The sequence below is a fragment of the Leiobunum rupestre genome, chromosome 5 (genome assembly GCF_980474605.1).
Source record: "Leiobunum rupestre chromosome 5, qqLeiRupe1.1.hap1, whole genome shotgun sequence".
In the NCBI taxonomy this organism is placed as follows: Eukaryota; Metazoa; Arthropoda; class Arachnida; order Opiliones; family Sclerosomatidae; genus Leiobunum; species Leiobunum rupestre.
Window position 1 is genome coordinate 24,096,257 of NC_143388.1, and position 25,994 is coordinate 24,122,250.

Consider the following 25,994-nt stretch of genomic DNA (forward strand, 5'->3'; position numbering starts at 1 on the left):
ATATGCAGTTGGATACGCGTGTATTTATACTGAAAAAGATGTCAAAAATCGTTTGCCGAAAAATATTTTTTACATGCCTATTGTTTTATTTTATCTTCTTTAAAATATTTTTTAAAATACGGGAATTCAATCAAACATTGTTCAAACATTGTGGGTCTCATTATCCGCTTGTGCTCGTGGGGGGTGTCAGTTCAGAGGTCAATATAATTTTTGTCAAGTATACTATTTTCATAAAAAGAGTATACTTATAGAGGCAGGATAGTTTTTCATTTTACAATTTGGATTTTTTGGATAGGTTTTAACTAGAACGTATTTAGTGTAGTGAGCTTACCTTCCAATTCTGCCAGAACAGTGGCGTAGCTAGCATGGGTGGCACCCTGTGCGGATATAATGGTGTGCTATACTTACTAGTCAAAACGTGTAAAAGTTTTTTCGAATTTCTCTAGCGGGTGTATGTTTTTTTTTTCACGGTTGGGTGTCACCCCCCAAACCTGCCCCAAACGGGTGGCACCCGGTGCGACCCACCCCCGCCGCACCCCCCCCCCCTCTAGCTACGCCACTGTGCCAGAATGATCTTCTTCCCGAGCTCCTTCGTCTAATCAAAACACTCTATTTATCGAATTGTATAGCGACATCTAGTATCTGGCATAGTAATGTGTTCATTTATCTTAACAGGTATAGTTCTTAATTAATCATGGAATTAATTTCCAATTTAGTTCTAATATAAGCAGAATTTGAAATTTTAATTTTTTAATTAATATTAAGTAACAAAACAGTTTGAAGCACAGATGGCGTTACTATTACTCTAGAGGATTTCTCTTCTGAACTATTTTAGACTGTACCAGGAACTTGTACATTGTCCTAGGAATACTTAATTGCTTATCGGGACAAATCGACTATAGTAAGATTTGATAATGACTTGATAATAAAAATCGTCATTTTTAACTCCCACTCCTGAAATTAATAAATATACCAAAATTGGCTTTATTTTGTAGGTTTTTAAATTATGTAGTATTGTCCAAACAAAATATTTGGTTCGTCGTGTGTTGTGCTTCAGCACAAAGTAGTGGGGTGGCGGACTGGTTTGCACTTTCGCCTCGCAGCAAGAGGAGCAGGTTTCGATCCCAATTTGTGGCACTGGGTGAAAACTCGGAACCACTCCATCTGCGTTCAGTTTGCAAGTTCTCTCCCCACTGGTTTAAGGGGTTTCCCCCGAGATCTTTGGTTTCCCATTCCATAAAACCTTGTTGAGGTTAACGGAAATAGTTAGTGTAGGGAGTTGTTGGCTCGCGAGTCGCGTGGTATGTGGTATTAGCCTAGCTGATTATTATTAGTATACGTCAGATTATCAGATATCGAGGCATTTACCAAATTGACGGACGGAGCTTGTAACAAATAATAATTATTATAAATACTAATCATGAAGTCCCCATTAATTTTAAATATTTTCAATTTGGTATCCATTATCAATATTCCTTTTTGTAGGCCTACCGTTTTTATTTTTAAATATTTTTACATTGCAAATGGCTGGTTTTCACCCAAGCGCTGGTTCCCGCTTAAACCTGCTCAAGTCGCTGCGCGTATAGAGATATCAAACTCTCACGAAAACGCGTCAAGAAAAATTCAAGCATACATCAGCGCCGCTGCTCGACCGGGAGAAAACCCATTTTTCGCTTATGGCATCGCAATAGTGTTCTCCCAGACGTCGAGGGGCGCCATCGTCGGCCAAAAATAGAGGGTCGCTGAGAGTATTGGGAGTTTCATATCTCTATAAGCGCAGGATTTCTACTTTGACTGCCATCTTACGTATTTTTCCGAGCAATAAGGTAGAATAAATAGAGATCCAAATCCGCCTTCCAGGACCCACCGTTTCGCGGGACAGTATTTGTTGAGTTGGAGAGTTAGGCCTAGGAAATGAACTTAATCAAATCGTGTTGTCGCCATCTATCGTGTTATTTGAAAACTAAACCTTAATATATTTTGCAAAAGTGTCTGCTTATAGAAACAGATGGCACCAACACAATTCGATAAAACTTAAGCCTAATTCTCCGACTTAAATAAAACGTGTCCCGCGAATCCCAGATTTGTTTGGTTCTCTATCTATTCTACCTCATTGGTTGTAAGTCACGTTGCCGCCTCCCCGCGACCTTGGAGCCGATAATAATGGAGCCGAGCTGTTCCGGCCGGGCTGCCGTCCACTAATCGTCCCGGAGCCGTACCTCAACGTGGACCCACACTGTCTCCATCGACACCAAGACTCGTACGATACCGTAGGACTATTTTTTAATGGTTTAATGGGGAACCAGACAATTTATCGATATCACGTAAGTTAGCTTTTATCCGTATGTTATTAGTTTTAACTCAGTTTCTTAGTTTTGTCAAGTTGATTGTATAAATGTGGTACAACTTTTAGAATTAGTGTGAAATTAAAATAAATGATTGATGATTGCCAGTCGTGTGTATTTGGCTCCTTATTAATGCTGACACTTTTATATTAACCATCCCCTAAAATTCATCCCTTAGAAAACGAATTATATTTCCCCTAATCTTTAATTAAACTTAAATCATATAAATATAAATACTTATATATCTTTAAAAAGTGTCGCAAGCTCTCGATGTAGAATCCGACTTACGTCGTTAGTCAATCACCAGAAGATATATTTATCTACCAAACGTTTTACAGTTTTAGCTTGACTAACGCATAGGTATTTCCAAAATGTTCACAAATTGAAGAGGTTAATCGCCCTTTCATTTTGAGAAAATGTTTTGGTCGATGGCTTGAAAATGAATAAATTCATGATAAAACGCGCTCGAGTTTCATAACTAGGAATCCATGTGCATAGTAATAGTTAATTTTATAAAATAAAATCGTGCCCAAATTGTTAAAATGTTGCTCTTACATTGCAAGACCCAGCTTTATTAATATTCTTCGCACGAGCTATTAACACCTTGGACGAGGGAAGTATTCTGGAGTGGAAAATCCCATAGCGGTAATAAGAACGTCCTTTCCCGCCTATTGCTGTTAGAATTACCCAGACTACCCCAGTTTTGGTCGGACGTCAGCTTTATCTGCCATCATTCTGGCTTGATAACGTCCGACCAAAAAGTGCATGATGGGAATTTTACAAAGTCGCAGGTGGCGCCCGACTTTTCCACTCCAGAATACTTCTCTCCTCCAAGTTAACACTCTTTTTAGAAACGTTTACTGGGCGCCGCCATTATCGTACAGGCAAGCGACGAGCAAGCGCTCTACCCCAGAAATTTCATCCCCCCCAAAACAGTTTTTTTTTCATCACCCTCCCCGTAGACTGTAATGTAATGGCGGTCGATTTGGGAGACGCGTTTAAGAGTGTATATTCCTCGCGACTGTAGTGCGCGCTCATAGGCTTGTAAAAGTAAGAGACTAAGCCTAAACATTAAAAATTTCAAAACGCGTTGCTTAGTTTCTCCTTTCGATTTCACAGTCGCCAGCCAGATTTCCCGCACGGTACTGATGAGTTCCAAATAGAACGAAACCGGTCTACCGTTGGAATTTCTGGCTATTTTATTTAATTTTAATTTAGTTTATTACTCGAAGATCTATTTGATCCGAGTTTCGCGTTTTTTGCTCGAAGACCTATTGGGTACGAGTTAGTAGTAAGTTTTATAATTTCTTCAAATTTGTTTAGGATTTAGCTATATTATCCCTTTTAATTATGGACTAATCTACTTTTTCGCGTATTTTATCATCCTTCTCACAGTCCATAGGTGGATTCTTCTAACTTAACTTATCGTATATTCTATTCTCCACCACACTCCCCCCTTTTCGGCTTTCCGTTGCTATATGCAACGCGTTTTGAAATTTTTAATGTTTAGGCTTAGTTTCTCCTTTCGATTTCACAGTCGCCAGCCAGATTTCCCGGACGGTACTGATGAGTTCCAAATAGAACGAAACCGGTCTACCGTTGGAATTTCTGGCTATTTTATTTAATTTTAATTTAGTTTATTACTCGAAGATCTATTTGATCCGAGTTTCGCGTTTTTTGCTCGAAGACCTATTGGGTACGAGTTAGTAGTAAGTTTTATAATTTCTTCAAATTTGTTTAGGATTTAGCTATATTATCCCTTTTAATTATGGACTAATCTACTTTTTCGCGTATTTTAAAAAAGTTAAGCATAGGGTCAAACTTCAGCTTCTTAACTGTATTAAAAGTTAAAGCCCCGTATATCAAATCCAAAAGGAACTACGAAGAAAATTCGAGTACGCTCAATAAGCCTCGGTGCGTGTTAAAAGGGTTAAGCATAGCTTCTTTATCTGTATTCTAAGTTTGGGTCCCGTATCTCAAATCCAATAGAAACTAATCTATTAATAACCCATTCTCCGGGAGAGTTTTTGGGAACTTTCGTACTCTGCGTAAGGCAAAAACGAACGTCAGCGGTAATGTGGTTTAGCGGCGCCCAAGGGCCCCTAATTTTTTCTAGGGAACCAAAACCTGGCACACCATTAGAGATAAACGTAAATACGTTTTTTTAAAAATAAATTAAATAAGTCACTCACGACGTCAGTTGGCTAATAATTAGAGTGCGTAAATTAACGCCCACAATCGGAAAAGAAGGGATGTTGCGTCCTCCTATTTATCTGACCGAGCTGAAACTTTCACAAAGTGTAGAGGTATAGCAGTAATAAAGATTAGAAAAGAATCGAAGTTTAAAAGTCAAACGGATCCAAAATTATATTGAAAAGTTTTAAGGGGCGTCGGATGAAAGGGGCTGATAAATCGCGGCTAAGTAATTTTAACCCGCGGAACTTGGTTGTGCAGATAGAGAAAACCCTATTCATTATTCCTGGAGGAAACGTCGTTGTTATGTCACTCCATTAAAATGATTTAGAAGGTGTTGTAAATGTGGACGAAAACTACGCCAACAACAACTACACTACACAACTTTCTATCGAAAATAATAGTTCCACTCGAAATATATAACATTCTAGAAGTTGGAGGGAGCAAAGAGAACCGAAAATGGATCTGGAGAATGGTTTTGAATTTTTAATGGAGTGTAGCTTCTCCGAATGCATGTGTGCTTTTAACTACTATGTAAATTGGCGGGAAAAGACTGAAATTTAACACAGTTGAGGTTCTATAAGCTTTATATGCTTTTAAAATGAGAATTTGAGTCTTTTAAAGATTTCACCTGACGTGCTATTTTCTTTTATTTAAAAACTTTCCGAGAAGGAAGTTGTATTTATAAGAAATAAACACAATGTTGCATCACAAAGATTTTAATAAGATATAATTAAGAAATAAATCAGATGAAAGAAATTATTAACAAATCAATTTTTTGTCGCACTTGGCTTCGCAAGGCCTGTCACACCTTTCGGCAGTGGTGCTCCAGTGAAGGTTCTCCGGGCACGTCTTGGAGTGAGCCCTCCAGCCCTCGCAGTGGTAAAATTTGTGGCAATTGCCGGCATCGGGGAAGAAGCCGGTCTCCGTCTTACAAATCGGACCGTCGGGTTTATGGATTTGCGTGTAGGCGCCGGGAAGACCGCATGTCCTGTTGGCGTTCTGAGGCAGATCGCAGTTCTCAATGTCTGGGTTGTAGACCAAACCTTCTCCGCAGCTCTGATGGCTCAACTGGTTGTCCTGGCACAACCAGAACTTGTTGCAATCGCACATGTCCGGAACCAGACAGCAAGGACAGTTACAGATTGTTACGTTATCCACGGGTGTTGGAGTGGGGGTAACTGGGTCGTGGCCTATAAATGCATCAAAGCAATTTTCCATTAATTCTTTGAAACGGCGTTCTTACGTCAAGGATCCTGTACGGTTGAATGATAAGAAGCGAGGGAGAATCTGTCGCTATACAAATGCCTTAAATGTATATCTGTACTAGTATTTGTCCTTATAGGTTCTCCTAATTGCGCTTTATACCCTCCATAAATACAGGTTCCATGATTGGGGCGTGTATTGCAAAAAAAAAAAAAACAGAAATTTACATCCTGCAACTTCGGGCTTGTCGCACACTTTGGTAGCTTTGTTGAAATGTAAATCACCCGGGCATCGTTTCGAGGTCGCCACTCCGTTGGAGCAGAAAATGTACTTCTCGCAGCAGTCTGGATCCGGGAAGAGTCCATTCAGGTTCGGGCAAACAGGGGGCCCTGTTGTAGCTAAGGAAGATTTTTATTTCAAATTAAATGGTATTAAAATACACTTTACTGACGCATTTAAGTTTAAACTTACAGCATGGGTACGTAGGATCGCACTTGGCGATGCACGGCCATTCACAGCGTTTTTTTTCGATACTCCAGTGCAAGGGCTTAGGACAGTCCTTGACGAAGGGACGGTTCCCGTCGCAATGGATGAATTTGGTGCAATCGGTGGGGTGAGGGTTCAGTTCTTCCTTGCAGACGGGTCCAGGGCTGGTTGAATCTGTCAATAATAAATTTGGTGTTCAATGACCAGACAATTTGAAAACGAATCACAAAGATTTGGCAAACCTGTTGTCGTCGAAGAAACCTCGCCGGATGTTGTCGAAGTAGCTAGAGGGATAATATTATTTAATTTAATCAACGGGTATTAAATGTTAAAAGGTATTAATTTTAAGTACTTACGACATGGGGGCACGCTTGGGTCACATTTGGCGATACAGGGCCATTCGCAGCGTTTAATGGCGGTACTCCAGTGCAAGGGCTTAGGACAGTCCTTGACGAAGGGACGGTTCCCGTCGCAATGGATGAATTTGGTGCAATCGGTGGGGTGAGGGTTCAGTTCTTCCTTGCAGACCTCGGATCCATTGCCAGGAGAAGCTGTGGATAATAAATTTGGTGTTCAATGACCAGACAATTTGAAAAATAATCACAAAGATTTGACAAACCTGTTGTAGTCGGAGAAACCGGGCCGGATGTTGTCGACGAAGCTAGAGGGATAATATTATTTAATTTAATCAACGGGTATTAAATATTTAAAGGTATTAATTTTAAGTACTTACGACATGGGGGCACGCTTGGGTCGCATTTGGCGATACAGGGCCATTCGCAGCGTTTAATGGCGGTACTCCAGTGCAAGGGCTTAGGACAGTCCTTGACGAAGGGACGGTTCCCGTCGCAATGGATGAATTTGGTGCAATCGGTGGGGTGAGGGTTCAGTTCTTCCTTGCAGACCTCGGATCCATTGCCAGGAGAAGCTGTGGATAATAAATTTTTTTGTTCAATGACCAGACAATTTGAAAAAGAATCACAAAGATTTGGCAAACCTGTTGTGGCCGGAGAAACCACGCCGGATGTTGTCGACGTAGCTAGAGGGATAATATTATTTAATTTAATCAACGGGTATTAAATATTTAAAGGTATTAATTTTAAGTACTTACGACATGGGGGCACGCTTGGGTCGCATTTGGCGATACAGGGCCATTCGCAGCGTTTAATGGCGGTACTCCAGTGCAAGGGCTTAGGACAGTCCTTGACGAAGGGACGGTTCCCGTCGCAATGGATGAATTTGGTGCAATCGGTGGGGTGAGGGTTCAGTTCTTCCTTGCAGACCTCGGATCCATTGCCAGGAGAAGCTGTGGATAATAAATTTGGTGTTCAATGACCAGACAATTTGAAAAATAATCACAAAGATTTGGCAAACCTGTTGTAGTCGGAGAAACCGGGCCGGATGTTGTCGACGTAGCTAGAGGGATAATATTATTTAATTTAATCAACGGGTATTAAATATTTAAAGGTATTAATTTTAAGTACTTACGACATGGGGGCACGCTTGGGTCGCATTTGGCGATACAGGGCCATTCGCAGCGTTTAATGGCGGTACTCCAGTGCAAGGGCTTAGGGCAGTCCTTGACGAAGGGACGGTCCCCGTCGCAATGGATGAATTTGGTGCAATCGGTGGGGTGAGGGTTCAGTTCTTCCTTGCAGACCTCGGATCCATTGCCGGGAGAAGCTGTGGATAATAAATTTGGTGTTCAATGACCAGACAATTTGAAAAATAATCACAAAGATTTGGCAAACCTGTTGTGGTCGGAGAAACCGGGCCGGATGTTGTCGACGTAGCTAGAGGGATAATATTATTTAATTTAGTCAACGGGTATTAAATATTTAAAGGTATTTATTTTAAGTACTTACGACATGGGGGTACGCTTGGGTCACATTTGGCGATACAGGGCCATTCGCAGCGTTTAATGGTGGTACTCCAGTGCAAGGGCTTAGGGCAGTCCTTGACGAAGGGACGGTCCCCGTCGCAATGGATGAATTTGGTGCAATCGGTGGGGTGAGGGTTCAGTTCTTCCTTGCAGGCCTCGGATCCAGTCCCGGTTGAAACTGTCGATTTAAAATTTGGTGTTCAATGACCAGACAATTTGAAAACGAATCACAAAGATTTGTCAAACCTGTTGTGGTCGAAGAAACCTCGCCGGATGTTGTCGACGTAGCTAGAGGGATAATATTATTTAATTTAATCAACGGGTATTAAATATTTAAAGGTATTTATTTTAAGTACTTACGACATGGGGGTACGCTTGGGTCACATTTTGCGATACAGGGCCATTCGCAGCGTTCAATTTTGATACTCCAGTGCAATGGTTTAGGACAGTCCTTAACGTGTGGTACACCACCAGCATCACAATGGATAAATTTGGTACAATCGGTCGGGTGAGGGTTCAACTCTTTCGTACACTTGATAATGGGAGTTGTGGAAGGCTTGGTGGTTGTGGGCGTGGCGGTTGTGGGTTTGGCGGTTGTGGGTTTGGCGGTCGTGGGTTTGGCGGTTGTGGGTTTGGCGGTCGTGGGTTTGGCGGTCGTGGGTTTGGTGGTCGTGGGTTTGGCGGTTGTGGGTTTGGCGGTTGTGGGTTTGGCGGTTGTGGGTTTGGCGGTTGTGGGCTTGGCGGTTGTGGGCTTGGCGGTTGTAGGCTTGGCCGTCGTGGGATTTGCTGTTTATAAGGAAAGTTAAAGAAACGTTAATAAATCCAACGTCAAAATTTTGGTTTCAGCGACATCTTAGCGTCTCTTACTTTCACAACCAGCCGCGGATTTGTAATCGCAAAGCCCGGTCTTGGCGTTAAAATGCAAACCGGAAGGGCACTTCCTCCAGTAGGGTCGCCCTTTGATGCATTGGTAGTAGTTATCACATTTTCCGGGAGCGGGTATGTTACAGCGACAGACGTCGTTGGGACATTTGACCTCACTGTTGTAATTCGCCTCTGTATCTTCAACCGGGCTGTACTCGGACTCGACTAAATCCGCTTCAGTTATTTCTCCTGTAACGTAACCAAAGATTGATAAAATGCCAATCTGGCCATAAACATTTGCAAACGGAAAACCCGAGATTCTTCAAATCCGTGTTACGACTCTCGAGATAAGAACGTTATCTCAAACCTTCACACTCTCTCCAACCATAATTGACTGATCTCGAAATTTAAAAACAACCAAAGAATTGTGTAACACGGGAATTAAGCAGGATTAGTAGTTATTCCAAGGACAGCTTCGGAAATTGGGTCACGGGGTAAACGAATTATACTCGTTCCGCTAAGTACCTTTAACGCAATCCGTGGACTCGGACCAGTCGCAATTTTCGATATGTCTGTTGTAGCTTAGTCCGGAGTTACAAGACTTCAGCTCGGGTTTACCATCTTCGCACAAATAGAAGGAATCGCAGTCATCCGGGTTTCTGAAGGCGGCGTACGAAAGAGGACACTTGAATTCCTCAGATGTACCATTTCGTACAAGAGCCGATTGACTTTGAACGGCTAAAAAGGAAACAAAGTTACGCGTCTCGAAACCAACTAAGATACATACTCAAACTTACCGAGTGCGGTGACTATGGACAGAAGAAAAGATAATTTACTGGAGGCCAGCATTTTGCCGAAGCTCTAGAACTCCCAAACGTTTCGGAGTCCGGCTCGAAAATGTGGCTAGAAAGTCAATAGCTCCCCAATTATATAGTCTAACTTTATCTATTCTTTTACAACTCCATTTCATACATACGTCAATAAAATGCCGGATTTGCATTTCGGCTAGTTTACAGCTCGCTTGACAGTCTGACTGTCACATAAACGGTAAAGATACCTTAAGTTACAAGACACGACACAACAATGAAAGAAAGTGGGTTTAATTAGCTGATAAGCGTCAGTTTGACGACGCAGTATCGCGATGTAGGAAGAAACCGATTTCCAATTGGGTAGACACAAAGGTGTTAAGATTATTTTGTCGGGTTTTTTTTCACGTTTGAAGTGGTTGGGTGAAATCAAATTTTACAACTCCTTCCAAGAGGTGTTAATGGCAATCAAGTTCCATAAAAATAGCCTCATTTCTTATCAATGACGTTTTTTTGTCGCTTTCATATACCTCGGCTTAGATTTTAATAGTTACGCGCATTCTTAATAGGATCCAGATTTCTTGGAGATAAAAACAGTAGAACGTGTTTTATTAATAAAATATTCATAAAATCGCAACTCGAGGCATACCAAACGTTTGCCCCAAAGAGCTCAGTACGCGGAACATTTTAACATAATTGATTAACAGATGATTTCACAGAGACATATAGGTCGTAAATTAATAAATTAACGAGTAATATATCGTAAAATTTCGACATCGACGAAACCATTATTGAAGAACTGTATTTATTCATTTATATTTACAAACACTTAAAAGAAAGACATTCGTAAAAGGTGAACTCGATTGTTGTAAAGCAGTTGGTCCAAATGGAAAATTTTTAACTTGGAAATGGTGATCTTGACCTCCAAAATATTTATCTCGAAAAAAGACTAAAATATTACAATAAAAATAAATAAAGCAATAGTCTTAGCCGATCAGGAAAATATTTTGGCAGCGTAAAAATCTGTCATTTTCTGAGTGGAGAAACAGCACGGCCAGGCAAAACAATTATAAGTTGATCAAAAAAGACTTCAGCGTTGTCACATTCAAATTACATGGTTTGAAATTTACCGTAAATATTGAGGTTTTTAATTAAAATTTTGCGGCGTAGTATCGATAAGGACTATTAGGACGATCTTGACCCTTATAATATTTATATCGACTTTCAAAACTTGATGTAAAGTGTGATCAGATACACAATATTTGTGAATGACCCTTTTCAAGCAAGAGGCCAACGAGATGACCTAACCAAAGATGGAAAAACTAGGACTCGCAATCTATTCGCGAATTACATAGAGTACAGAGAAGAAACAAGATGGCGTAATGCGTAGCATATAAAAACGACTTGGCACTAGTGAAACCATGGACAAATTATAAGAGGACTCTTCTAGGGCAGCCTTCAACAACGCTACCTCTAAAGCTTGATTCCTGTACCGAGGTAATTTTCAAACGCACGCCGGAGGAAGGGGGGAAGACATGATCTACGTAACGTTTCAGGGGCAACACGTGACCTTATACGTCACTCACAAATCGGTGCGGCGCTCTATCGCGGATAAGTAACAAAGCAAAAAATCCCGTGTTCCCGCCAGAGCGCCGATATCACCAATTATTAATGAAATTATAATTGGTACGTTAACATTTTTAACTGTAATTATACTTAAATAGACTTACCGAAATTTAATTTGTCAAATATATTTATAGGTTACAGACGTTACCGTTAAGAAACATCTATAGCAACTTAAACCTTGGTCATTTGTGTAATAAGCCAAAAATTCATAAACATAATTATTGTTTAAAAAATATTTTTTGAAATACTCACCGTTCAATAAATTGTCAAATTGACGAGAGTTAATAGTAAGATCAAGAATGTATTTATTTATACTCAGGGAGAATGAATATGTCGAGATTATTTTTGGCGTTTCTCTAATTCCACCCGTTGGGCCCCCCGGTATGCTCCACCGCTTTAATAAAATCAAATAATATTGCAATCTCATTGGTTCTTAAAAATTACGTTTTTCGACGCTATTAACGCTGCAGCGAGGACGCAAAAAATAAGACCGCCTCCTTTTTCCCGCCCCCCCCCTTAGCGTGGCGGGGTTAGGGGCTCAACGTGTCCGTCGATAGTCTCGACATATTCATTCTCCCTGAGTATAAATAAATACATTCTTGGTAAGATCCAATGGCAAATCCATTATCATAGATTTAATTTAATAAATATATAAAATAATTTAAAATAAACTAATTTCCCATAACCTTAAGACCGCTAGAATTCAACTTCGGCAAGCAGGCGCCGGAAACATGTGGGAATTCCAATATCACGTGGTGATTTATTTGCCCCTGAATTCGAAGCCAACGCGCCCTTTTGAGAAAATCACAAACTAATCCTATCTCGGGCTGCTACGGAACGTTAGCGTGAAGTATGGCGCGTAAAACCGGAAAAAACTAAACAAGATAGTTCTAGATATATTTCAGTTTTCTAGGAATATTTCAAGCGTTCTAGACACATTTCAGTTTTCTAGACCCATTTCATTTTTCTACATCCATTTCAGTTTTCTAGACACATTTCAGTTTTCCAGACCCATTTCAGTTTTCTAGACACATTTCAGTTTTCTAGACACATTTCAGTTTTCCAGACACATTTCAGTTTTCTAGACACATTTCAGTTTTCTAGACACATTTCAGTTTTCTAGACACATTTCAGTTTTCCAGACACATTTTACGAAGCTCCTAATTCTAGGTATTTTACGCGACGTTCTCTCTGGATATTTTACGAATCTCTCTAGGTATTTTACGCGACGTTTTCTATGTATTTTAGGGTTAGGATCGAATGGTACTTGTATCGTTGCGGTGGTATTTATTATCTGAAGTCTTTAACCCTTAATAGGTGTGACGTAATCCATAAGGTCATAGATAAGTCTACGAATTAGCTGAAATCTTTGAAGCAACCCGCGGCTTGATTAAGGGTACTTTAATATCGAATAAAACATGTTGTTACATTACAAACTCAATGTAATATAGCAACTGCTTAAAAATGAACCTCGGTTCGAAAGCTCGCCATTTTTAAAATGGAATTTTAACATTTTAATTCTATTAATTAAATTTTAGTCGTGAAGTATCTTGTCTCCATTATTATACATTTTGAAATTGTAACTTTTAAGTTATATATAGCCATGATTTTTATGAACTTTAAAATTAATGATGAAAACGTTACTCTAAAGGCACCATTAAAGGTTCTTAATTTCACCCTTAAAAAAGCTTTTTTTCTGGAGGGTGAATTAAATGTACCTACTCAAAGAAAGGTAACAAACAGTGCTATTCGCCATTTTGATTGAGATTAGCCCTGATGATAGGCCTGCGCCTAGTGAAAACGAAGAAGGCAAAACCATCTTTATTCAATTGTTAAATTCGCGAGTTAAATACACGAGTAAAACACGTTTAGATATTTCTATTTTAGTATGTTTTACGAAAACCAATATGTGGCCATAAAACAACCCAATGAGTAAAGTTTAAATTGAGATAAACCCGTCAGTCTATCGAGATCGAAACGGAACGAAAATTCAAGGTCGTAAGGTAGAGAGGATAGAAAGTAGATTGGTCTACTTTTATTACAAGGGGTGATAATATATTCAACGGAATGAGACGCGTTTCCGTTGTTGTATTTAGCGATTTTCAGAGTTATTTCAGGATTTTGAAAGCGATTTCTGGATTTTCAACGTGGTTTCGAGTTTTTGTGTTGATTTTCAAAATCATTCTAAACGATTTGATGATTTTGAGATTTTGACGTTGATTTCAAGATTTCTAAAATCAACTTTTTGCGATGGGTACGGGATTTTGGCAAATGTCGGAGGCTAGAAACTAAGTGATTAATTCAAGCTAGAAATTGGTAAAATGGGTATATGCCAACCAAAAAAATTGCTAATTTTAAGTTTAAACAACACGAAAAACCAACATTATTTATTCGATATTAAAGTACCTTAATCAAGCCGCGGGTGGCTTCAAAGATTTCAGTTAATTTGCAGACTTATCTACGTCACACCTATTAAAGGTTAAAGACTTCAGATAATAAATACCACCGCAACGGTACAAGTACCATTCGATCCTCCAAAATGTAAGCCCGTGTCTGCCATCTATAGTCTTTATCTGAGATAAATTCATCAGTCACCGCGACGACGCGTTCTGTTGGTAAGCGCGATCGTTCAGTTGAATACGCGGTTGAAGCCGTTGAATGCAGTTTTCCCTCTCTCTCACTAGCGAAGGCGAAAATTTTCGAAGTCCCTAAGCCTAAAATACATAGAAAACGTCGCGTAAAATACCTAGAGAGATTCGTAAAATATCCAGAGAGAACGTCGCGTAAAATACCCAGAAGGAGCTTCGTAAAATGTGTCTAGAAAACTGAACGTGTCTAGAAAACTGAAATGTGTCTAGAAAACTGAAACGTGTCTAGAAAACTGAAACGTGTCTAGAAAACTGAAATGGGTCTAGAAAACTGAAATGGGTCTAGAAAACTGAAATGGGTCTAGAAAACTGAAACGTGTCTAGAAAACTGAAACGTGTCTAGAAAACTGAAATGTGTCTAGAAAACTGAAATGGGTCTAGAAAACTGAAATGGGTCTAGAAAACTGAAATGGGTCTAGAAAACTGAAATGTGTCTAGAAAACTGAAATGGGTCTAGAAAACTGAAATGGGTCTAGAAAACTGAAATGGGTCTAGAAAACTGAAATGTGTCTAGAAAACTGAAATGGGTCTAGAAAACTGAAATGGGTCTAGAAAACTGAAACGTGTCTAGAAAACTGAAATGTGTCTAGAAAACTGAAATGGGTCTAGAAAACTGAAATGGGTCTAGAAAACTGAAATGGGTCTAGAAAACTGAAATGTGTCTAGAAAACTGAAATGGGTCTAGAAAACTGAAATGGGTCTAGAAAACTGAAATGTGTCTAGAAAACTGAAATGGGTCTAGAAAACTGAAATGGGTCTAGAAAACTGAAATGGGTCTAGAAAACTGAAATGTGTCTAGAAAACTGAAATGGGTCTAGAAAACTGAAATGGGTCTAGAAAACTGAAATGTGTCTAGAACGCTTGAAATATTCCTAGAAAACTGAAATATATCTAGAACTATCTTGTTTAGTTTTTTCCGGTTTGGCACCCCATAGTGAAGTGAAAAGCGGCCTGAGAAGAGTCCTCTTATAATTCGTCCATGGTGAAACAGAGCATATATCTCCCTCGCTATCTAAACATCCGAATCTATTATTATTACGTGCATTATAGAACAATTTAAATTCTCCAACGACTTACATAAGAAAACGAATCGGGAATTCTAAAATCCCTTGGACGAATTCTATTTTGAATCGGTAAGTCGTCTTCTAAAACCCGCATATCAAATGTAACATAATTACTCGTAAGTGTGCCCCTGTGTAAAATTCCAAAGACAAAATTTCAATTAGACCTTGTTTCATATTAAATATACAATAAGTGGACCACGATGTTAGATTTTTAATTACGCGGGAAACCCTTTCGAAACTAAAACATAATGAAACAGAAAGATCCCGTTTATTGTCATCATAGGATCATTAGGATGCACCTAATTAAACGTTGAAATAACTGTTGCGCTTTATCGGGGTATCGGGGTCAGGCACTCGTAACCCACAAGGTTGGTTGCGCACTGCGAGATGTTACACTAGGCCATTTGATCCTACCCTCACCTCGAACTTCGGTCATGTACGGGCTGGAAACTGGGTAACTCAAGGTCTAACCAAAATAAATATTTAATAAATCTTAAATTTAATGTATCTACAAAGCAAAAATAACTAAAATAATTGACATGGGCAAAAAACCAAAAGCCCCCGATCTCCAAAACTATCAGTGGGTTAGTGAGAAGACCGGCGAACTGGGTAGATTTCTGGGTACGTTTGCTTTCTAAAAAAATCGAGAACAGTACAAGGTCATTTAATTTTTTTTAAATGGCTCGCGCTAATATGACCGGCCTCAAAGTTTCGGAAATAAAACGAAGAAAAAACGAAGTACATAGGCCTTAGTGATCACGATTATATAGAAAGGTTTGTATTCATAACGTTTTGTTTTAATGAGAATGTTAGAGCATTATTTTTGCTAATAAACCTTTCAAATAATATTTAACACCATATATTGTTAAGCCTAGTAATCACCCTATCTTTTTTTAGGCATAAACAATACCCAAATTGGCAATTTTGTAGGATTATTATCAACTATAATAAATTCCAATCCAGGTAGATTAAATGTTGAACAGTATGATATTTGGAATCTTTTCTCACAGGATTTCGACTAATAACAATGTAATAAGAGATTCAAATTACTACAGGATAATGAGCCAACTGGATAGCGCTACAGAGTCGAATATAAATGTAGTTGAATATGCAGATAACATTATCTGTTGTTATAGTTCCTTTGTAACATCTATCTGTGACATAAGCGAAAGTTGTGATAAAAAATCAATTTTGAAAGAGGCTGAAATTTCAACTACCAGAGCAACCATAGCACCTGAGCACCTAGCAAATTATTTTTCCACTATAATAACATACGCATAATTAATTTTATAGAGTACACAACTGCAGAATTCATAGAAGAAATCAATGAACGTTTTAAAAAGTTTTAAATGGTTGGGACATTCAGAGAAAGCAGACCCAAATAAATTAATGATCTTAGACGAATTAATCAAAATTGGAAAAAGTAAAACAGCACCTATTTGGGAAAAATGGTTTTATGAAATATTTCTAAAGTTTTTCCCTTTGAAAACATAACAAGATGTCACGGACATTTAAGTACACACAATCCCCCCCCCCTCGATGTATTAACTATATTTCAAATATTAATTTAAATTTGAACTTATTTGTACATTAACTTAATAACTTGGAAATAAGGCAGAGAAACGCGAAAGAGTTAGATGGCGTCTGTATCAATTGGCACGAAATTCAATTATTACAATAGTGCGTACGTGGGTTCTGGGGTCCCGCGAATTGGCCAGAAATCTCACTTAAAATTAAAATTCCTTAATGCAACAGAAAACTTTGTTCAGAAATGATCCGTACTACTTAAAAATATAATACTGAACCAAGTCGCTCTTAATTTAATTTTAAGGTGAAACTCGCCAAAAAAACCCACAAAAATGAGCAAATTGTGAGTTTATAATTGAGGTAAAAGATCGGGGTGTTTATTTGTTGGCCCATGACCGTAAAAAAATGTCCCTTACACACATAATGTGTATATTGTAAAATTTTTGATGTACTTAAATCATCTCGTCCGCAAGCTAAAATCCAACGATTGCATTGTTCTATAATTATTTCGGCCGAGAAAAAGAAAATAATTTTCTTTTGTTTTGACAAGTCTTAACGCTTTTTTCCGTGTTTGCAACTAAAAGAGTACTTGCACTGCTTTCTGAAATCATCCTGCACATTAACGAGGTAAACGCGCTACAGCAAACAAATATTATTTTAACCATAAACCAACTCTTGTTCAATCACCCTGTCCATGAAGAATCATATATCAATAACCCTTTACTTTACATAATTAGCGCACTAAATCTTAATAAACTATGTGTTCCTTTATTTCACAGTAAACAGATAACCAACCACAACATTTCAATGAAACCAATGTACAATGGAGTTTATAAAAGGTATTACAAACCAACTAAGACCCAGGTAAAATAAGACCGTTTTTTACAGGTGTACTATTTTCACCTGGTACGTAGCCGAAGCCGCCTCCGCATAACTCTCGAACCGCTTAAAATAAAATGGTAAATGATAGATCAACCGCCATAAAATATCAAACCTTCGCTGCCATTAAATCGGAGCCCCAGTCGTTGGTTACTTCCCTATTTTAGTGATCTTTGACTTTTTATCTTCATACTTTTTTGTATTAAGACCGGCTTGGTTGAAAATTATATTTTTAGTTAGTGCTGATCATGTCCGAACTACGTTTACGCTTACATTAGGAAATTTTGCGGGACGCCACTATTCGATACAACTTTTTCGCATGCGACGATCGAGTAGTGGTTAAAAAAAAACAGAACAGGAGAAATGGACGTGCATAGAGAAAATTTAGTTAAGTTCAATATAAAAGTATTTTGTTCAAACTTAAACATAAATTGTAAAAGTAAATGGCGTAAGAAGGAATATATTGAGGCGATCGAATCAAAATTCGGGGAAAAAATTAAAAAACAAAACGTAGAGGAGGTGAATCGAAGATTTCCATGCTGATTTACAACTTCAAAAACGTTTGGATAGCTGAGAGATTTGGATCTGAAAATGTTCAAAATATCGCACCATTAACTTCAACGCCGGTTGTTAATCAAAATAGGAAGAAAAGAGGAAATTTGTACTGAATAGTAGCTGTCAAAAATATTTAAGAGGTTAGTGAATTCTTTCTGTATATTTCTTAAAAAATTACAAATCCTTGCATTTCAGATTTATGTGGTAAAGATGGCTGTGAACCAGAAATCATCGACAATTGGACCATAAATTCACATCCTTCAGTTATTCCAAAAATAACTTCAGTTGAAGTATATAATTATCTAGTGCAACAGAAATCGGACATTGATAATGCCAGCAACAGGCATTATAAATGATTCATTAGAGCACATGGTAGTGCCAATGATGTAATTAATGGTATTGAAACTAGTGTGATAAGTAGGTTGAATGACTTATTTATGGTGAGGTTATTAAAACTTATTATGTTGTATTTTTGCCTTAGATATACGACCAGTTTTTGTACATTAAGTCGCGGTGTTATCCTTCTATGAGGTCAGATGTGCTGTTGGGTGAGTAGTTTTGTTACAAACGGAAATGTTTTAAGTTTCTTAACGAACCAACCAATTTCAGATAATCTAGAAAGTGCAGCCATGTTCGTGCTTTGCTTCTGTTTTTGGAAAGGTACTCTGACATGACGCCAGGAGATATTGAAATAGCCTGCACCTCAACAATGTGTAGATGGAAAGCTCCTAAATTAAGAAACATCGAATCAAAACCACTGAGGGAAACACGGTGTACACTGCCGTACCTTTGACAGTGCTAAATGGAACTCGCGAACTATTGAAAATATGTACCTTCAACAGTGCTAAATGCACGAACTTGGTGTACAGATTATCTGAGACTGTCTTACCCCTCGGGGAAATACCACTGAATCGTCCAAAACTGTATCCCAAGAATAAAGAAGCACCCAACGTTCAGACTGAAAAGAAAGGATGGGAAAATTGACACCCAAGACACCATAGGACTCACGATCCTGAAAGGGTTCAACGCTTCGTGAAGGCGTTAGTTGAAATATTTCCAAAAACTGGAGTGAAACATTTCTGGGACCTTGTCGGTGATACGGAAATTGTGAAAGTATCTTTGCCTAATCATAGCAAGGAGGTAGAGATATCGACTTCTCAGTTAATGAGGTTCCTAATGTTTTCTCAACCAACAAACCTCATATTTCATCCTGGTAAGTAATGAAACTTTTACAGAGATATATCAGATAATAATTTTAACAATCCTGCTTATTATAGCTTTGACGATGCAACTGGTAAAGGAATCTACATTGACGGAGTTCGTAGGAAAACAGCGAGCGGAAAACAGTACATTTCACAAGAATTAGTGGCAAAAGATGGATTGTTTAGGGAAAGAATTCGTTTTGATAATGATTTTGGAGCGCAAAACGTTTGCCAAACTGAAACATTTTTTCTGTAAATATATAGTTCCATTTTTAGTGAAAAGTGAAATAAATTGGCGGAACATGGAAAATTAATTTCCTCTGGCCAATATTTTGTGTGAACTGAAATGTTCCTTTACATGATTTCAAACCAGGTGCTTTCGAGAAGCCTGTGATATTTTTAAACTAGTTCCACTCTAGGTTAGAGTAGGATAAAATGCTTGTTCTTTTATTATCAGCTGTTTACGAGTCATGGTGAAATTATTAGAGCCACATTATTAAATAGAGAGACACGATACTACATGACTAAAAGCAATTTTTTTTATAAATAAAAAGTTATTTTTCTTAATAATATTTACATTATTCTTAAGAAAAATAATTTATTATTAATAATAAAAAAATTACTGTTGGCATCTCTACTTAAATATTGTTACTCTAAAAATGCTTGTTCCTTTAAATGGTTTTAAACAAGGTATTTTACCAAAAACTGTGATTTTTTTAATTAACAAATTGATTAATTTTTTTTATAAAAGTGGTTCATATTTATGTAGCTGCAAATAGTCTAAGTCGATATAACCAGAACGCCAGACACATTTTTCGAAAATATTTTCCCACGTTGATGTATATCTAAGAGCAACAAACACAACACCCCACACAAGGAGAACGCAACCCGTCAAAAGTCGTGGAATTTCTTGTGTACATTTTTCATTGGCTAGACGCTTCAGCGCCTGCTGCCGTCGGAAGGGGAAAATTCGGAAATTGTCTTTCCCACCCGCCCGTAAAACGTTCAGCGTAAAGGCTCGTGACGCTCGTCCAATGAAATTCGTACACAACCCTTCGTTAGCGTGTTTAAAGGCTAGCTGCGTTCTCCTTGTGTTTGTTGCTCCTAGATGTATATATGGGAGTTCCACTCTGAAAATATGGCCGACGATCACGAGAGCCGAGATTTCCCGCGAAAAACGCCGCAAATTTGCGAGACTTGTGCGGCGTACATATCGACTAAGACTATTGCGAAAATACTACTAGTCATTTTAATGATTCGCCATAATTCCATCAAAAATGTGAAATTTCTTCTCCGTATGAGGGCACGGCGGTCCTGTTTCCCGGCCTTTTGGAGTCACACCGGGATCTCCGGTGCCAGCTGTGCCGGGTTACTAGGACTGCTGTGTGCTCGTCGTTCCCCTTTAGGAGCTCTCTCCAAAGGGTTTGACTCTTTACCTACGTAGGTGGGGTAACGGCTGGAGTTGCTACAGCATCCACTCTTAATCCCACTGCTGTGTGCGAAGTGGGAAATGGTCCACCCATTGCTGCACCTTCTGCTGGGTTGAGTGGCTCGCGTCAAAGGTGCGACCATCAGTAGTAGGGTTCTACTACCCATGCTGGATTTGTCACCTGTCCGGGCTAGGTGGACGCTGGCGTAGGGCACTATGATGATAGACCTCCGGTGGTATGGTCTTTGTTACTAGGTACACCGGGCTATAATTTCTGGCACACACTCTTTCAATAGCTCGCTCTACATGTATCTGTAACTCGGCAATTCTACGCGTTTCAATAATTTCCTTTTCTGAAAATTGTGCTTTACCTTTTAAAAAAAGGTGGCCAATTTAATGTACATTTTTTATTTAAGTAAGTCTTCGATCAAAAAGCCCTTTTCAGCAACCCCATTATCATGCTCATCGAGTAACAAAATTAAATTTGATTAACTGGTTATGGCCTTATCGGAAACTCTTCCTCCCCATGCTTCCGATACAAAAGATATAACTCCCCCAGGCGTAATGCCCACTAAGAATTTTAAGGTGTTATGTTGCTTGAAGTTAGAGAACGCAAGGTTCTGTGTAGTGAATGACGCTGAGCATTATATAAAAATTTCTGAACAATCTATGGTTATACTCGTTTTAGGGTACTTTAAATAGCCTTGTCCTTGGGGCATATACTTGTCCACTAAAGCTTTAAAAGGAAACAGAAAGCAGTTCTTTAACTCAAGTTCCATTTATCTGATCCACGTTTGGAACATATCAGAGAAGGTGGATGTTGAAATGTTCAAACGATTGGAGATATCTTGAGCGAATAAGCCTAGTTTGAGTCTCATCATGACAGCCAAGAATTGATCCAGTAATGGAAGTTTGAATGACCTCTTCCTTGTTCCAGGAGCTTGCTTCTTTTTTCCTCTTTTGAATGTCATCTTTTCAGCTTTATCCTTTAAAAAACTAATAATTCGCAATATCTCTTGACGTACATTCATATTTTCCATTTCTAGGTCATAATACTCTGTCTGAAACCCTTGACTAGTTTCTTTAGCGCTAACACTTGTACCAACATTTGTTGATTTGAGAAATGTTTATATTCTTCTTCCGAAATGTAAAAGTCGAAAGGCTTATGGAATTGTTAATGCTTACCTTAATTTTGCTTCTTTTATCATTCATTATCTTCCTACGATGTGCTAATTGCAATTTTTCTTCTGAAAGCTTGATACCTTTGGGCAATTTTAACGTAGGAATCCAATCGAGATCACTGGGATCCCAGGCTGGAAATCCTGACACAAAATGATACCTACACACTCGCGAATTTACAGTTGGAGTTAAGTTTTTCCTATTATAACTTTCCCCCAAATTTTTATTCTAGCGGCTGTAAATCGATGGAATTTTATACTTGAACTACCAAACCCGCTTTTGCAGCCAACAACGCTACACGAAACAATTTTTTTAAATTCAGTATTTACAATTAAATTTGGTTATCTAACATCTGCCCTAAGAAACGCCTTACGTAAAATCTATCAATCTGGCTGTAAGAACCGGTACTACTTTCTGCGCATGCGCGATTCATTCCCCCATCTTGCATCGAAATGATCTCTTCGTGAGCCGCTCTGTTACAAAAGGGTGCCTTTCAGAAGGTAAATTAAAAAACCTTAATATTTGATCTTCGACGAACTGTGTCTATTCTCTTCTATAGGGCAGAGATCCTATATAGCTACGCTACGGGAGATATGAAGGTATTTGCTTCAGCAAGGGTAAAACTCCCTACAGTCGGCATGGAGTAAAACTAATGACAAAATAAATTTTATCATTTTGTAAAAAATAAATAAACCACGTGGCATAACCATTTGGTTTTCTAAAATGCCACCAAGTAGGTGTGCTGCGATAAACTGTTATAATGTTTATAATCAGGCATCTGGCTCTTTTTTAAATTTCCCAGAGATGAAAAAAGGTACTTATAATGTTTATTCGTTTAAATAGTTAAAACTATTCAATTAAGCTGTTATATACAATATTAAACAATTTACAGATGCAAAGAATGGCTTGCAAAATGCAAATGTAAAGAGAAAAGATCTCTTTGGAAAGACTGCTCTACAACTTTATAACAATTATAAAGTTTGTTTAAAACATTTTTCTGATAATCAATTTATCAATTGTAAATAGAAAAATAAGTTAATCAAAAATGCAATACCATCAATTTTTGGTGACCAGAAATATGGCCTAATTGATGCTGGTGTAGACAAATTTCTGACTCCAAAAACGGATAATATTAAAAAAGATTATGGATATAAAAATGGTTAGTACTCTGGTAATGTTGTTGTCATTCATTTCAATAGTGATGACCATTATTTTAGGTAGACCAACCACTAATGAATTGAGAAAGGCTTTCTCTCCAATATCAAATACACATACTTCAAGTAAGAAAATACTTTGGCAAAGTAGCGTTTACCTTTATTTTTCTTAGTAACCTAAAACAATTTTGAAAATTTATAATTTTAGGAAAAAGTGGACAAATTGAAAGTTCCTGTTTTGATGCTCATTAAATGTAAATTGTTCCTAATTTTGATATCGTTCTAATAAGAAAACGTATTAAGTATTAACTACAAACGAATTGTCGTTCAATAAAACGTTTTAAAGTAATATTTGCATTTTATTTATAAAATATTCCTTTAATTAGAATCAGGATAGTTATTTACATTATTTTTATGAAAGTCTTATTATATTTAAATTATGCATATTATAGTAACGTATTACCTTAGATTTATAAATTAGAGTTTATTTTTATATAATATATGTAATTATCGTGTATTACGGTCAAAAATTACGTTTTTATGTTAAAAACTGCAATATTAATGATATAAAATTTCAAATTACTGAAGTTTCCTTTTTATTCCTATTGAAATTCGCGCCAGTTTTCGGGCACAGGCTAAGCAAACGACTGAGCAAATCGCTAGGATATTCTCTAATATGGCGTTACTATAATTGAGGACACGTTTTCTGGGTTAAAAAAAGAACTTAACTCGACTAATTTATTTAACATAACCCTCTTTTCGGGGTAAATACTACAGAGCTTCTCTAAACGGAAACGAACTTTTTAATTCCTTTTTTTGAACTGAATAACGGTTACAATTTTTTTTTCATTTATTACGGGCGCGCGTTAAATCTAAGTATTATTCCTCACGCGTAACATCAAATCTCTTTTATATTTAAAATCTACAACGTTATATACATTTATTTATACATTTATACACGTTTTATTAATAGGTGATTCCGAAAAAGATCGGTGGTCACATGCATAGAGATAGAAAAGAAATAGAGGGAAGATTACCGCGTTAAGGCGCCCCTGTTTTTGACCGGCAAAAATCATTCCCCCCCCCCCTCCACGCATGTATGAAAACGGAGATGGGCAGAATTTGCAGCGCCATCTATCCTTCCTTTGTTTACATCAAATGACAATTGATTTTCCAAAAGGCATAATGTATTTCATTTCACCGCAGCGCCGAGTGCACCACGTAATCTGCCCATCTCATGGCTTCCTACATTGGCGAAAAGGGGGTCGGCACTCGCGGTCAACTTCGCCAGATACAATAGTGCCTCTATTTCTTTTCTATCTCTATGGTCACATGATATGGTTACTTTATATTGTATGGTTAAAGTATTTGAGCGCGCGCTTTATTTTTCATTTTCAACGCGCGTGCACAATCGCGCGAGCCACAATCTACTAATATATTAAGAGCGCGCGCCCATAAAATTAACTCTTTTGTACATGTATTTGTCGATATTATATTTCCGAATCACCTATTAGAACCAAAATATCATGCTCGACTGTAAGATAACGAAAAAATGTGGGATACTTTTCTACCTTTTAAACCCGTGCCCGAAGAGACGAAGAGAGACGCGGCTGCTAGCCGGCTACCAAGCGGCTCCCGCTCTCTTCGTAATTTTCGATGTTTCAAATACTTCATTTTTTGACGGTGTTAACCAGGGGCGAACTGGCGAGGATTTTGACTGGTGGGCAATTCTTCATCGCGGCCCCCAAAACATTAGTCTTGCGGCCCCCCAATACCACCATTCATGAGAACCCAACTACAAATTGTACTATATGAATATGCACAGTAAATGTACCATAATTATTTTATTTCAAAATTGCACGTGTATTTTATTAAAAATATAAAAACCAGAGAAACACACCTAGCTTATTGTTAATAGTGATCTCATCAGCTGTGATGAATTTAAAATATATTCGAGAATATCAGTAAATGGTATGTTATTTGTCATATCTCTTTCAACTGACATTACCATTAATGCTTCTAAATTACATTGGTTCATAGTCGACCTTAATCTGTTTTTAATAATTTTCAACTTAGAAAAGGCCCTTTCGCAGCTAACTTGACTAAATGACAACGTTAATAAATATTCGTACACTAGAAATAAATTCCTGTAAGCCGCGGAATGTAGATTGTACTTGTAAAGTAGGTGGTAGCAGCATACAAGACATCCTACACTTTCTCCTTTCGATCATGCCAATGTTGTAGAAGTAGTGTCCAATATCGCAGGTTGCAGTTTAAAAGTGGTCGTTGCAGATAACTGTTCCTCTTCAAGGGAAAGTTCAGCCACAGATCTATTATCAATGTCCCAATCACCTTCACCGTGGTCTCCGTAGACCTCTTCAACTCTAGAACTAATTGTGCCTTTAAAACTTGATATATACCTGTAAAGGAAAGAAGCTCCTTTTTCAAAAGAACTTCGTCAATTTTCGCTAGCTTCGCAATTTCCGAAAGTGCTTCATGTGGTACACCTGAAACTTGTATTTGCGAAAAGTATCGAGGGTTCAAGTAGTGGGCGTCAGTTATTAATTTTTTGTTATTTGAGAAACGCTCTGTTAAGCTCATTTGAAGCTGATTTTGTATTGAGCGAAATACTTCAACTCTGTAGAGATCAGTTGAGTTGTCAAGCTTCTCATCATCGCATAATTTATCGTGTTGTTTTTTCTTTCGTGAAATACGTCGAACCTTAATTTCATTTCCCACTAAAATGTCATCTGGCAACTCGTAGAAGTTAAGATTAAGGTTAGAAATATATATACGCAAATTACGTAGCCTTTTAAACAATTTTTATAAAATCAAGCTGAGTTATTTGGTGTTTTAGGTGCTCAACCATATTCCACGCGGTAAGAAAATCGAAATTCTTGGTTTGCAAGTATTTTGCGACTGGTCCAGCTTCGTCGAAAATTGACAAGA

At 38.0% G+C, this 25,994-nt stretch overlaps 1 protein-coding gene across 1 annotated transcript; it reads right to left on the reverse strand.

The window, feature by feature from the left end:
- Positions 1–5,241: 5,241 nt before the first annotated feature.
- LOC149943885 (uncharacterized) lies at positions 5,242–9,879 on the reverse strand. Its single transcript, XM_090176020.1, has 18 exons — positions 9,774–9,879; positions 9,502–9,714; positions 8,980–9,225; positions 8,473–8,898; positions 8,359–8,400; positions 8,096–8,290; positions 7,982–8,023; positions 7,719–7,913; positions 7,605–7,646; positions 7,342–7,536; positions 7,228–7,269; positions 6,964–7,158; positions 6,850–6,891; positions 6,587–6,781; positions 6,473–6,514; positions 6,216–6,404; positions 5,972–6,142; positions 5,242–5,731 (listed from the first exon to the last, which is right to left on the reverse strand). Exons 1-18 carry the CDS (start codon positions 9,823–9,825, stop codon positions 5,301–5,303), a joined length of 2,955 nt encoding a protein of 984 aa, XP_090032146.1. The 5' UTR covers positions 9,826–9,879; the 3' UTR covers positions 5,242–5,300.
- Positions 9,880–25,994: the final 16,115 nt, after the last annotated feature.